At 41.9% G+C, this 13,577-nt stretch overlaps 1 protein-coding gene across 1 annotated transcript in view; it reads left to right on the top strand.

The window, feature by feature from the left end:
• The window catches only part of LOC137371394 (ras-related protein Rab-30-like), a 76,535-nt gene extending 65,058 nt beyond the window's left edge, over nucleotides 1-11,477 (top strand). Inside the window, 1 exon segment of the mRNA XM_068033919.1 lies at nucleotides 9,368-11,477. Coding sequence (XP_067890020.1) covers nucleotides 9,368-9,618 — 251 coding nt within the window. The 3' untranslated portion in view covers nucleotides 9,619-11,477.
• Nucleotides 11,478-13,577: the final 2,100 nt, after the last annotated feature.

Below are 13,577 nucleotides of genomic sequence, written 5' to 3'. Positions count from 1 at the left end.
TTCTGTCTCTCTCTCTCTGTCTCTCTCTCTCTGTCTCTCTCTCTCTGTCTGTCTCTCTCTCTCTCTCTCTGTCTCTCTGTCTCTGTCTCTGTCTCTGTCTCTCTCTCTCTCTCTGTCTCTCTGTCTCTCTCTGTCTCTCTCTGTCTCTCTCTGTCTCTCTCTGTCTCTCTCTGTCTCTCTCTGTCTCTCTCTGTCTCTCTCTGTCTCTCTCTGTCTCTCTCTGTCTCTCTCTGTCTCTCTCTGTCTCTCTCTCTCTGTCTCTCTCTCTCTGTCTCTCTCTCTCTGTCTCTCTCTCTCTGTCTCTCTCTCTCTGTCTCTCTCTCTCTGTCTCTCTCTCTCTGTCTCTCTCTCTCTGTCTCTCTCTCTCTGTCTCTCTCTGTCTCTCTGTCTCAAAAAAGAAAGCCATTAAAAAGAGGATAGTGCACTTTTACAGATAACGAGCTGTTACGACCAGGTGAGAAATGTATCTAGGGTCTTTTGCTGTCTTTACCTGGTCTTATTGTAAGTGTTTTGAGCTCCCCCTTTTTGGTGAATCCTTTTTCACAGCTTTCCAATTATAAGACAAAGAAACCAGCACAAATAGGCTTTCTCGGGTTTAAAGAAGAAACGGGAAATTTATTAAACCTTAAATAGGGACAGAAAAGAGGAGAGGAAAATATAGTAGAGAGGGGGTTTGAGGCAATTTCAGAAGAGTTTCTTGTTTACTGTGCTTTGAGCTCACTTGATTGTAGGTAGTCTTGCTTTTCGTTGGGGCCAGTATTCTTAAACTGTGTTCACTGTAGGAGACTTTTCTCTCTGAGGGTCACTTGTCTTCACAAGATTCAGTTCCCTGAGAGATGAGCAGGCAGACAGGAGAGAGGTCTTCTCAACCAGGAGCCAGGAGGTTTCTTAGTTCAAATCCCTTGCTGAACGTTTAAAATCTCAACAGCCAGCTAGTCATGTGACTAAAACTGGTCTGACCACTTCTTTTGTGTTTTTGGATTCTTCTATCTTAGCAGTCGACCTGGAATGCTAGCTCCCCCCACACCTTCAACATCTGATAATCAAAAGTCTATTTTGGTGAATAAGTCAGGGCATGGCCCTTTGTCCCTTGTTCCTATACTGTCTTTTCCCATGCAAATGTCTTTCCAGTCAGGGGCTTGCAATTTTAAATTTTAATGTTCATGTGGTGAAATAATGTGTGCCTCAGTCTTGTTGGATGGGGGGGCTTGACTGACACCTCCACACCCAGGAGATTGAAATGCGATTTGAAGAAAAATGGCGCATTTCATTAGAGTTTGCGAGAAATGTAAGATACAGAAAGAAAAACCATGCATTTCTCATTCATTTCCATTCATTCACCAATCTTCAAGCTTATTAAAAATGGTCTGCTCTGGGTGCCAGGGCTGCTTTGCAAAGACTTTTGACTTCAGGGGATGGGTGGTTCCCTTTTCCTCTGACTGTGGGGGAGGAGTCGTTGTTACTCTCCCCTTTGTTCTCTGGGACACACCTCCCTGCAGGTATTTGTGCAGATTTGGCTGCACTCTCCTGTGACTCTTTGATAGGTGAGGCATCACCCTTATGGTTTCTGTGCCCCCTTGAGGTGTTTCTTTGTCTCTGCAAGTTCCTGTAAATGCTGTTAGCAACTCTGGTGGGGTGCCTCTCGAATCTGCATTCACATAGGATGTAGGATCTAACTTTTCAAATTTTTCGGGGTTGGTTGACTGGACAGTAGGGGTTTTCATCTGGGATTCTTCCCAGACTTCCTTTTAACCTGCCCTGTTGGTCACTTTTTCCTCTTCTCTCTCTCAACTTTTGCCAGCCATGTGCCTGCCTGTCCACCTTTTTGTTCTTGGCGGGGTCCCTTACAGTTCACCAGCCCTCCGCTTGAGGGTCCTCCTAACATCGGTACAGGACTTGGGGGTGCAAGTTTCACTGTAGGTTGGGGTTTCCCCTCAACCTGGCACATGTGGCAACTCTTGTTGTACTCCTCCACATCTTTGAGGATTTTTGGCCAGTGAAACTGCTGTCTTATGCGGGCTTTGGTCTTTCGTATACTGGCTTGTACAGCCACTCTAGTCTCATGGGCCCTTCTTAATATTTTTCTCTGGTACCTCTGTGGCACCATTAACTGGTAAACTACTGTCCACTCCTTGCTCTCAGGTCTGTGAGGAGAACTCCATTTCCTCATTAGTACCTCATTCTTTAAATAGTAGTAGTCAGGGACTCTGTCTGCTTCACTTTCAGATTGGGCATCCTGTGCTAACTCTCGCAATACTGGGTCTCCTCATTGGGCCTCAGCTAGGAAAAATCCATTTAATTCATTCCCTAACCTTCCAAAGAAAGTCTCGGACAGGCAGACCTCATGGTCATTTACCTGCAGTACCAATGCAGTCTCCTCGGAGGGCTGGTTTGATCATCGCCTGATCCACTACACATTCAGGGACTCTGCAGGGGACCGTCTCCTGCCATTGCCCTGTCTCTCTGACCTCCTGTTGTCTTTCTTTCATTACTCGGGGGCTACCACCTTCACCCCCACCAGATCATTAGCAAGGAGCAGGTCAACCCCGTCCACAGGCAAACTATGGACAATCCTTAAGGTCATCAGTCCGGAAACTAGGTCGTACTCCTGGTGCACCCGGTGTACAAGTGCAGGCATACACTGCCCTCCAATACCATTCCCCACCATTTTGGTGTTCACTGCACTCTCTGGGGGAAAGGTCAGGCCTTTTGCCAGTAAAAGGGATCTAGTCGCCCCTGTGTCCCTGAGAATTACTATGGGCTTGTTTGCCCCACTTGAGGGTTCTGGGGTTACAGCCCCTTCAAATATAAAATCTTGATAATCTTCAGGAATCCGATTAACGTTTCCTGCACTGACCATAGTAAACTTCCTGGCTTACACTCTTACTACAGTTAAAGCCACAGCTTGTTCGGTGTTTTCCATCAGGGCCTTGTCTTCACTGAGCGGGTGTGCCCTGATTAACCCTACCGGTTTCCCCTTTAGTTTCCAGCAGTCAGCTTTTAAATGCCCTGCTTTATTACAATGGAAACACACATTCTCTGATCTCACTGTTGCTCACAGCACCTTCCTTTTTGGCTGGAGGAGGGCCCCTGTGTCTCCTGCTTTCCTTTCTCTTCTCTTCCAGGACTGCTTGGGCGCATATCACCTTCCCACCCTTTGTCCTTTTCGGATTTGTGATCGTGATTAGGAGAGGTTCTCTCTTTTAGCTGCCTTTCCAGTTTCTCAAAGGAAACAAAAAACGCTGCCACATCTGCCTCATTGAATTTTTGAATTAATTGAGCGGGTTTTAGCAATCTTGTATCCAGCCCTGAATTGTACTCCTCCATATTGGCCATGCTTTTACTAGGTTTACTCTGTCACTCCCTAGTTAAGTCAAGGTGCGTCAGCTCTCCCTCTTTGGATTATTTTTCTGTCTCTCGGTCTCTCGGCTCCCCTGCACCACCACCCCCCACCCCCCCACACCTCCTGTCTCTTTGTCCTCTAATTCAAGTTTCCTTTTTTCCAATTGTAACTTTTCTAGCAGTACCCTGCCTGGGTCTGCTTCTAACAGTGCTTCTGCATCTTCAGATACAAGGGAAAAATGGTTGGCCACTAGCCTTAGGTGTTCAGACTTCCTAGCCTTGCCACGTTCACTGATACCACACTGCTCAGCCATTTTCCTCAACTCCTCCATAGACAAGTGTTTTTAACTTATCCCGAGTTACTTCATCCTGACTTGGAGAGCTACTCGCTTCAGTTGCAGACATGTTAGTATTCAATCACACACAGCCACAAGAAAACCAGTATTAATATTTTGTGACTGTTTTGCGGAATGCCTCCGCTCGGTCCGCAAGCAGGACCCTGAGCTTCTGGTTGCTTGCCATTTCAACACTTTCCCCCCCCCCCCCCCCCCCCCTGCTCTCATGCTCACATCTCTGTCCTGGGATTGCTGCAGTGTTCCAGTGAACATCAACGCAAGCTCGAGAAACAGCATCTCATCTACCGATTAGGCACACGACAGTCTGCCGGACTGAACATTGAGTTCAATAATTTCAGAGCATGACAGCCCCCCATTTTACTTTCATTTTTAGTTATTTTTTCTTATTTTTTACATTTTTTACAACCTTTTTTTTTTGCATTTATTTCATTTCATCTTAATTTGTTCAGTTTGCTTACCCACTTTTTTTTTTCATGTTTGCACTTGCTGCTGTTCAATGTTCAGTCCGTTAACACCTATTCTGTACTAATGCTTTGTCTTTCAACACACCATTAACATATTGTTTGCTTTTGCTCCATGACCTTTAGGTCAGCTATGTGGCCTTGTCCAATCTGCACCTTCTCCTTTGTTATCTCTTGCCCACCCCCACCTCACTTGCTTATAACCTGTGACATTTTTAATATTTGTCAGTTCCGAAGAAGGGTCACTGACCCGAAACGTTAACTCTGCTTCTCTTTCCACAGATGCTGCCAGACCTGCTGAGTGGTTCTAGCATTTCTTGTTTTTATTTTATATTAATATTTTGCTCTTTTTGTTTGGGAACAATTTGGCTTCCCACTTCCAATTTCACTCGTTCGTCTGTGGGTAAAATCCTGGACGCTAGCACCCAAATTCTGTTATGACCAGGTGAGGAAGGCGTCTAGGGTCTTTTGCTGTCTTCACCTGGTTTTATTTTTAAACAGTGTTTTGAGCTCCCCCTTTTGGTGAATCCTTGTTCACAGCTTTCCAATTCTCAGACAAAGAAACCAGCACAAACAGGCTTTCTCAGGTTTAAAATAACAACGTAAAATGTATTAAACCTTATACTTAAACTGTAATACGGTTAACGCCTAAGGATATAAGACGCACCCACGCTAGCACGCACACGTGATAAACACATGCCAATGTGTTTATGCCAACACAATGCTGTGTTTTGTGGATTCTGCTATCTTAACAGTCAACCTGGAATGCTAACTCTTTTTGTCCCCCCCCCCCCCCCCCACAGCAAGGGGGGGTGGGGTGGGGGGGGGGGGGAAGAGAGAGAGAGCAGATAAGCAGGGTGCCTGCGAGTGGGATGGAGTGGGGAGCAGAAGCGGGAGGGAGTGGGGAGCAGAGACAGAGCAGAGGGGATTAAGTGGTGAGGCCGGGTGCAGGTGGCCCCCAGGTGGGGGTGGGGGAGAGTTGGAGGTGAAGCGGAGTGCGAGTGGCTAAGGGGAGAGAAATGGCAAGGCGTGGAAAGAGTGGCAAGCAGACAGGTGCAGGAGGCAGCGGCGAAGAGAAGCACGATGGCAGGAGGGAGCAGGGTACTGTTGGGGGTGGGATGGAGGCGGTGATCACAGCCTCTGTGGGCATTTAGGTTTCATTTGTTTTTGTGATAAATTGAGCAGCGCCATATTTACTACTGGCAGCTGCCAAAAATATCGCAGACTGTGACGTTTCAGTGCATGAGGCTGCATTTGCGCATGTGCAAGTACTGCGTCATCTAGTGGTTGCGTTGTCAGAAAATGCAGACTATTCAATTAGGAACTTTCCGGAGCCTTGAGATACTTCAGAGTCTGGGCTGAAATTGCAAAAGTCACCTGACCCTCGACAACTCTGATACGGAAGCAGTCCATGTTCATATGCAGCAAGACCTAGACAATACCTGGAATGGGCAGGTTGTCTTATCAGGAAAGGTTGGACAGGCTAGGCTTGTATCTTCTGGAGTTTAGAAGAGTAAGAGGCAACTTGATTGAAACATATAGATGGTGAGGGGACTTGACATGGTGGATGTGGAAAGGGTGTTTCCCCTTGTGGGAGAATCTAGATCTAGGAGTCATTATTTAATAATAAGGGGGCGCCCATTTAAGACAGAGATGAGGAGAAATTTTTTTCTCTCAGTGGATTGTGAGTCTTTGGAACTCTCTTCCTCAAGGCAGTGGAAGCAAAGTCTTTGAATATTTTTAAGACAGAGGTAGATAGATCCTTGATAAGCAAGGGGATGAAAGGTTATCAGGGATAGGTCGGTATGTGGAGTTGAGGTTACAGTCAGATCAGCCATTATCTTATTGAATGGCGGAGCAGGCTCGAGGGGCCAAATGGCCTACTCCTACTTCGAATTCATATGCTCGTAACATTCAGGCTTGGGCTGATAAGTGGCAAGTAACGTTCACACCACACAAGTGCCAGGCAATGATGATCTCCAATAAGAGAGAATCTAACCATCTCTCCTTGACATTCAATGACATTACCATCACTGAATCCCCCACTATTAACATCCTGAGAGTTAACATTGACCAGAAATTGAACTGAAGCAGCCACATAAATACTATGGCTACAAGAGCATGTCAGCGGCTGGGAATTCTACAGCGAATAACCCACTTCCTGACTCCCCATAGCCTGTCCGCCATCTACAAGTCAGGAGTGTGATGGAATACTCCACTTGCCTGGATGAGTGTGGCTCCAACAACACTTGGGAAGCTCGACATAATCCAGGACAAAGCAGCCCGCTTGATCGGGACACCGTCAATCCTTAAATATTCACTCCCTCCACCATCGACGCACAGTGGCAGCAGTGTGTGCCATCTACAAGATGCACTGCAGCAACTCACTCCTTCGACACCACCTTCCAAACCCATGACCTCTTGCACCCAGATGAACAAGGATAGAAGATGCATGGGAACCCCACCACCTGCAAGTTTCCCTTCAAGTCACATGCCATCCTGACTTGGAAATATATCCCCGCTCCTTCAAAATTTTGGAACTCCCTCTCTAACAGCATTGTGGGTGTACCCGCACTAGATGCACTGCAGCGGATCAAGAAGGCAGCTCATCACCTTGAGGACAATTGGGGATGGGCAACAACTCTCAGCAACGCCCACAACCCATGAAAGAATTTTTTAAAAAGCCATCTTATCTAGCTTTTTAAAGTCCATTGTAGTTCATTTTATATTTTTTTTTTAAAAAAAGGAAAATTCAGTTCCTTCCAGAAGATTCTATGCTGAATACGGTCCATGTTTAAAGTTATGAATAGGGCATGATAGTCACACACAATACATTCCAGCAGGAGTTACTTCAGAGGTGGAAGCTTTGAAAAAAAAAAGTTCCTTTTTCTAACCTGGATGTGTTGAGGCTAATTGCAGCAGGAATTGCCCTGGATAAGAAAAAGACCAGGTATTGACCATCAAAGTTTTGTCTGCCTTGCTTAATATTACTCTGGACAGTATCTTTATAGCGTAGGCCATGGAGGAAGGTTTGAATGAAATGAGTTGATCAATGTTTTCTAACCAGTGCAGTGAATTGTAATGGAGGCCAATTTTCCTGCACATTGCAGTTGGGCGTAGTAGTATTTCCTGATCTCAGACCAGAGGAAAGAGGTGCACAGGCCTGTTAACACTGGATTCATGCACATTTCCTAGGGTTGACCCAAGGTAGGCAGAAGCCTTTGGTAATGAGTTTGTAATGATGTCATTACACCTTCCGCTTCCTGTTCCTGGGTCCTGACCCAAATGCAATGGCATGCACAGCAAGTGGGCCTTAGTGCCCTGGCTCCTTAGACCAAATTTTCTGAGAAGGAGCTGGCAGCAAACCTCTGGAGGCTCCAGAAGGACACTCAGAGATAGGAGGATGATTATCAGGGCATGAGGTCTGTATTTGGATAGCAGCCAAAATGTCTTGATGCCATCTGCCATGACCAATCTAGGCAGCTATTATAGTTGCCTCCCTTACTTTTGAGTACAAGCCCTTTTAAAGAGCATTCCTGCGCTAGGGAACATAGGGCTGTTACATGCCCTCAATCCACAAATATAGGTAGGATCCAGTCCCTTCAGGCAAAGTGCACTTCAGATCTGCCTGACTTGAACTCAAGCAGGGGTGGGAGAATGGGAATTAATTCCATAGAATAATATCCAATCAAAATCATCAAGATTTTTGAAGCATATTTACCTGCCTAGGTTAAAAATGTTCATCTGGACTGTCTTTAGCTAATTTTGCTTTTATTTTCTTTCCCATTAGAAATGGCTTTTTTTTGTTATAATCCACTTTATCTGAAGAAAATAAATTATTTGGATTCATATAGCACTTTCCACTGTGCTTCAAAGTACTTCACAACCAGTGCAGTACTTTTGAAGTATAATTACTGTTGTAATGTAGGTAAATAGACAATGTTGTTTGTGGTACTTTGTGCACAGCTCAGTACCACAAACAGCAACTAAATAAATTATTAAATTCTCCATTGGGATTCATTTGAGGGGCAAAAAATGTTGACCAAGATATTTGGAGAACTCCCCTGCTCCTCTTCAAATAGTGCCATGGGATCTTTTACATCCATCTGAGAGGACAGATGCATTAAGTTTAAATACTGCACTGACTTTTCAGGCTAGATAGTGGCACAAACTTTGGGGTTATACTGATGGTAAATCTGCATTCACTGTCATTGCCCTGTGAAACTGACAGAAACTTCTGGTGTCCAGTTAGATGCAGAAATCTAGTTGCTATGAGTGATTTCCTGCTGCTCCACAAGGTGCACTTTTGAAGTCCCCATAGATGGCAATCCTTTGAAATCACTAAACTGGTGAGAACTTCCGCTTTTATGCTATTATTACTGTTAAAAGCAAGGGGAGAGCCAACTGTGCAACAGCCCCAACAAACAAATTTCTCTGCAGCACCTGTGGAAGAGCCTGTCACTCCAGAATTGGCCTTTATAGCCACTCCAGGCGCTGCTTCACAAACCACTGACCACCTCCAGGCGCGTATCCATTGTCTCTCGAGATAAGGAGGCCCAAAAGAAAAAGACTGTTAAAACCCACAAAAAAGTTATACTTTGCTAATGAGGTGTAACTAGGTTTTTAACAGTGTACTAAGTCATAACTACTTTTGAAGAACCTCTCTGGTCTTGGAAAACTAATTTATATTTGTGTAATGTCAATTTTTTCCATTACGATTTCATAATTTTCTTAATATAACAAATTATCTTTTTTAAGTTTGAGACTTCAGCTTCTAATGTGTATGTCTCAATCTTTTTACTCTAAGATTTATAAAAAGTGAAGATAATCAGTGTATTTTCCTTCCTGGTTTGCTGTCTCTGAGAATTCTTCAATGCGATTGGCTGCTACCCTGCTTGATGACATCACCATTGCTGAATGTCTGGAGAGCCCCTTGACTTGGTGTCAGATTCAAATTAATGTTAGGAAAGGTGAAATCTACAGCACAGAGATCACAACCTTTGGGGGCAGCTTTCTTCAAGGTCAGCAGCGATTGCCATTGTATCACTGTTGACCACAAAATTCAGGCCTCTGTGTTCAAGTCTCTTGGAACCCACAACCTTCTGAATGAGAGGCAGAAGTACTATCATTGTGCCAAGGCTGAGGCAATAGCAATGATACTTGGTCATGTAACTATGTTCTAAATTATACCTCTTTCCCTTTTCACAGGCAACAAGATTGATTTAGTAGAGAAACGAGAAGTATCCAGAGAAAGGGCTGAAGAATTCTCAGAATCTCAGAATATGCATTACCTGGAAACATCAGCAAAAGAGTCAGACAATGTTGAAAAACTCTTCCTTGACCTTGCATGTCAGTTGATTGGAGAGGCGAAACAGCACACGCTGGTCAATAATGTAGCATCTCCTTTGCCTGGTGAAGGCAGAAGCATCAGCTATTTGAACTGCTGCAACTTTAATTAGATCTGATGTGAACACTAGCCGTTAAATCAAGCTGACAATTTGCTGGGGTAATCTGATGGAGAAGAAAATTCCTGCAATTCTTACCTTATTGACCAAAGCTTAAGGTGATTTCTGGGCTTCAGCAGGGCAAGCTGATATTTTAAAAAAAAAAACACATACAAATGTAGAAAGTTTTTGTGCTCGAGATTGCCCCAGTAAAAGTAACCCTACAAGATCTAGAATTATTGAAAAGAAATTATCATCTTCAACTTTGCTGTGCTTTGAAGTAGCTCTGCCAAATGTTTACTTGATGCACGGAATATGTCATTTTGCTGCTTCTTAAACAATGAAGGCTGGTATTAATAGTTAACTAGAAAGAGTAACTTGAAATGTAGATGATGATACAGTATTTAATTTGCTTTTAACTATTAAGGACTTGATGGTTCCATGCTTCAGATAATATATTGGTGCTCGATGGATTTTTATTGAGTAATTTTACTTTGAAAATTGAGGTGGTTAGTATATATGGAAATTGTGCATTTTCTTTTAAGCGCTGCCTGTTATCATTAAGCCTTTACAAATAGCCCTATGTTAGACATTTTGTTAACCCCAATTTCCAACCTCTCAGGATGCTTTTCATCACTTATGTAGAATTTATGCAACTAGCTCAGACACCTTTTATTTTTGTCTTTGGCATCTTGCATATGTTACTGATTGAACCACCTACTGTATTTTATTGTACAGTAGCTGTTTTGTTCCAATTTTAACTTAAAATTTACAGAAGCAGACCTAAAACTCAAGTCTTGCTTCAAGATGATCAGGGAAGACTTTGGCTATGCGTTGTGCAGCAAGGTTCTAAATTTATAAAGCATTTTATTTTATAAAACATTTTTGATTTTGCTATACAGAGCAGTCAGACATAATCTTCCCTATTTTTAATTATTTTTCTTCTCTAACTGTTCCACATCCTTTTCTGAAGGTGATGATACATCCTGGGATATATTCTCACAGGCACAATGTTCTCCTGCCCAAGGGGGCCATTAATCATGCATGACTGTAAGCATCAACATGTTATTCCTTCGTAACTGAGCCCAGTTCTTTTCTCTGGCATCCACGAATCACATGAACACTGTAAGGATCAATTCTGGAGAGTGATCTAGCAAAGGAACCTTGTCTCTCTCTTCGTATCCCCATCCCCATGCTCGAGGATATAGAGGTCAATAATGTCCCCTGTACCACTGTCCTGACTGAGATTGACTAATCCAGCACAGACTAAGCTTTGAATATGCAACCTTCCTGGTTTATATAAATTGGATATGTCATCAGGGCTGCATTTATCTACTGGTGATGGTCAAGGGTCTGATTGCTTAAATATTAACCCATTGCAATGTATGGAATGTAATGTTATGTGGAAATTTGGTTAGTGGAAATCACTGGACCACCATATTTTTTTCCAGAGGGAAATTCTTTTGTTATGTTAATTACCTCCAGCATTTTCAAATGCTGCTGTCTTCAGGTGAATGTATTAACTCTCAATCATTGAAAAGACAGGAAAAGCACCTGAAATGACCTATGCCCTTTTACTCACTGAACAGCAATTCAAACAAAATTACTAATGGGTGTGTGAATTCTAGCAATATTACTGGTGTATGTTGAAACAGTGAAAATGTGACCATGGAAACCCATCTATCATATTTAGCTTTTATATCCTAATCAAGGTAAGATTCCAAATGTATGAACTATTTATTTGGCATTTCTATGATTGTTTTATCTTATGTTATAACCAAGTTACAGTACCGCATTTAATGATGACAATGGATCAAGTAGTGTAATTCTCTGTGTAGCCCATAAGTACTTTAATATTTAGTCATTTCACTTTTTTTGCGTCTTGATTTATTGATATCTCACTGCATCAGGCTTTTGCATATTCTTGAATTTCCATTTTATTACGCTTTGCTACTTTGTAAAGAGCGGTCTTGGAAAACAGCTTTATATATTTCATTTGTGTTTGCTCAGATTTTCATAATACTTGGATATATTCATAAGACAGTTATGGAAAACCATTATATTAATTAGGGCTGTTTAAGCAAATTGAGTTAATTATAAAATTGTATGAGTTGTCATCCTACAAACATATATGTTTGTACCAAACTCTCCCTGCTCTTTTAACTAAGGTATTAATCTATTTAATGGTAGGCTTCTGGTCTTTTTTACTTTTATCAATTAGATTAAATTGAAATTAGGAGAGCATTGCAAAATAAAGTGAAACTTCTGTAATCACTGCATCAATTTCTGCCAATGTTATATTGGCAGCAACATTTTATACCCTCAACTGTTGTTTTGGATATCTTTGCACTTTACATCAAACATAACAGTCTCACGTGGTTGCTAATAGTTTACTCACAAACCCTGACCTTTGTTCTAAACCACTTGTTGCTGTGTTGTGGAAAATTCTGAAGTATTTTCAGTTGTAAAGCTGACAGAAGCTATATTCCTTTTTATTTTCCCTCTTTTACAGTGTACACTGAATAGAATGATGTCATTCAGGTCTGACTGTTAAGGGGTTGTACCTTCCATAGAACTTTTGGCCTTTAAATAACCTTTTAAAAAAACCTACTATCTAACTATCACAAAATATCTTATTCAAAAATAAAGCTTGTTGCTTATGTTTTACATCTAGAATGTACTGTATGATAAAAGTTTTTTTTAGTAAACAGTACTCGCGCAATGTGTGCAGCCCAGCTGCAGTGGTAGCTTGGCAGAAGACGGTAATAAGGGAACTATTGAATCAAGACACACTTTGATTTCTTCCAAAATATTGGCAGCTGAAAGTATTAATTAACCAACATTTCTTTATTTGAATTGATGTCCTTGGTAATTTGCTGAAACTCAACCTTGCCATGAGCTGCAGTTTGCACCTGTATTAAGATTATCGTTGTACGTAGTGCTTTGTGTCTGAAGCTATTTCACTGCTGTGATAATTGAGCAATGCAAACACCAAGTAGGTGGGTTCATGACTCATTTCTGATTGTAATTTATTTGCTTCTGACTGGGCTGAAATTAGTTCAGAAAACATCAGACCATTATTCCTCTATATATCTCCTTTTTGGAATGCAATTTAAATTAATACCATTTTCATATGGAAGGTATTTGCTTACTAAAGGGTAAAAAAAAACATTTCCTTCTGTTGAGAACCATCAACAATAATGATTTTCTGTAAATAGCATGGCCTGAATGTTGCTGAGTACATAATTTCCATTAATATTGTAATTTTTTTTTATTAGCACCTCTGCACCATTAATAGTACTATCATAGTTCTCAAAGGGTAAATGTTGCCAGACTATTCTGTGGGAAAAGCCCAAATTATGAAAGTATTTAAAATTCTGAAAGGATGGGACATGGTAGACAGAAGCAGACTGTTTCCAGAAGTTGAGGGGCCATACATACAAGATTAAATGTAAGAAGTTTAGAAATTGAGGGAAGAAGAAACTTCAGAGTGTTGAGAGGCTGTGGAATTTACTTCTAGGGTTAGTAGTTGCGGTGGCAGCATTCAAGTTTGCACTGAATGGATGGATGATGGAAAGGGGGTTGAAGGAATATGGGAACAGGTTGGATAAATGTGAGTAGAACTATTTGCTCACTAGGAGAAAAACAATGACACAAACTGGTTGGACTGACTGACCTTTGTGTTGTACTACTATATTTCTATGTACTGATATCGTTTGGGAGAAAAATGACCCAAATACGAAAAGAGTTCCTTCAAAAGCAACATTGTTTTTATAATGTACTTTTAAGAATGTTAATTATTATTTAAGCCTGTGGGTTGTACTGTATTCCCATATTAACATTACCAAGGATCATAAGTTATGGAAGCATTGAGCTTTGAATCTTCACACTATGAAAATGTTTTTCTGGGTGGGAGCATAGATGTGTCAGTGAATGGCAGTTCTACAATATCTGAACATGTGTGACTATAAAAT

This window comes from Heterodontus francisci, chromosome 6 (assembly GCF_036365525.1).
Source record: "Heterodontus francisci isolate sHetFra1 chromosome 6, sHetFra1.hap1, whole genome shotgun sequence".
Taxonomy (NCBI): domain Eukaryota; kingdom Metazoa; phylum Chordata; class Chondrichthyes; order Heterodontiformes; family Heterodontidae; genus Heterodontus; species Heterodontus francisci.
Note: the sequence above shows the minus strand (reverse complement) of the source record. Positions and strands in the feature narration are given on the sequence as shown.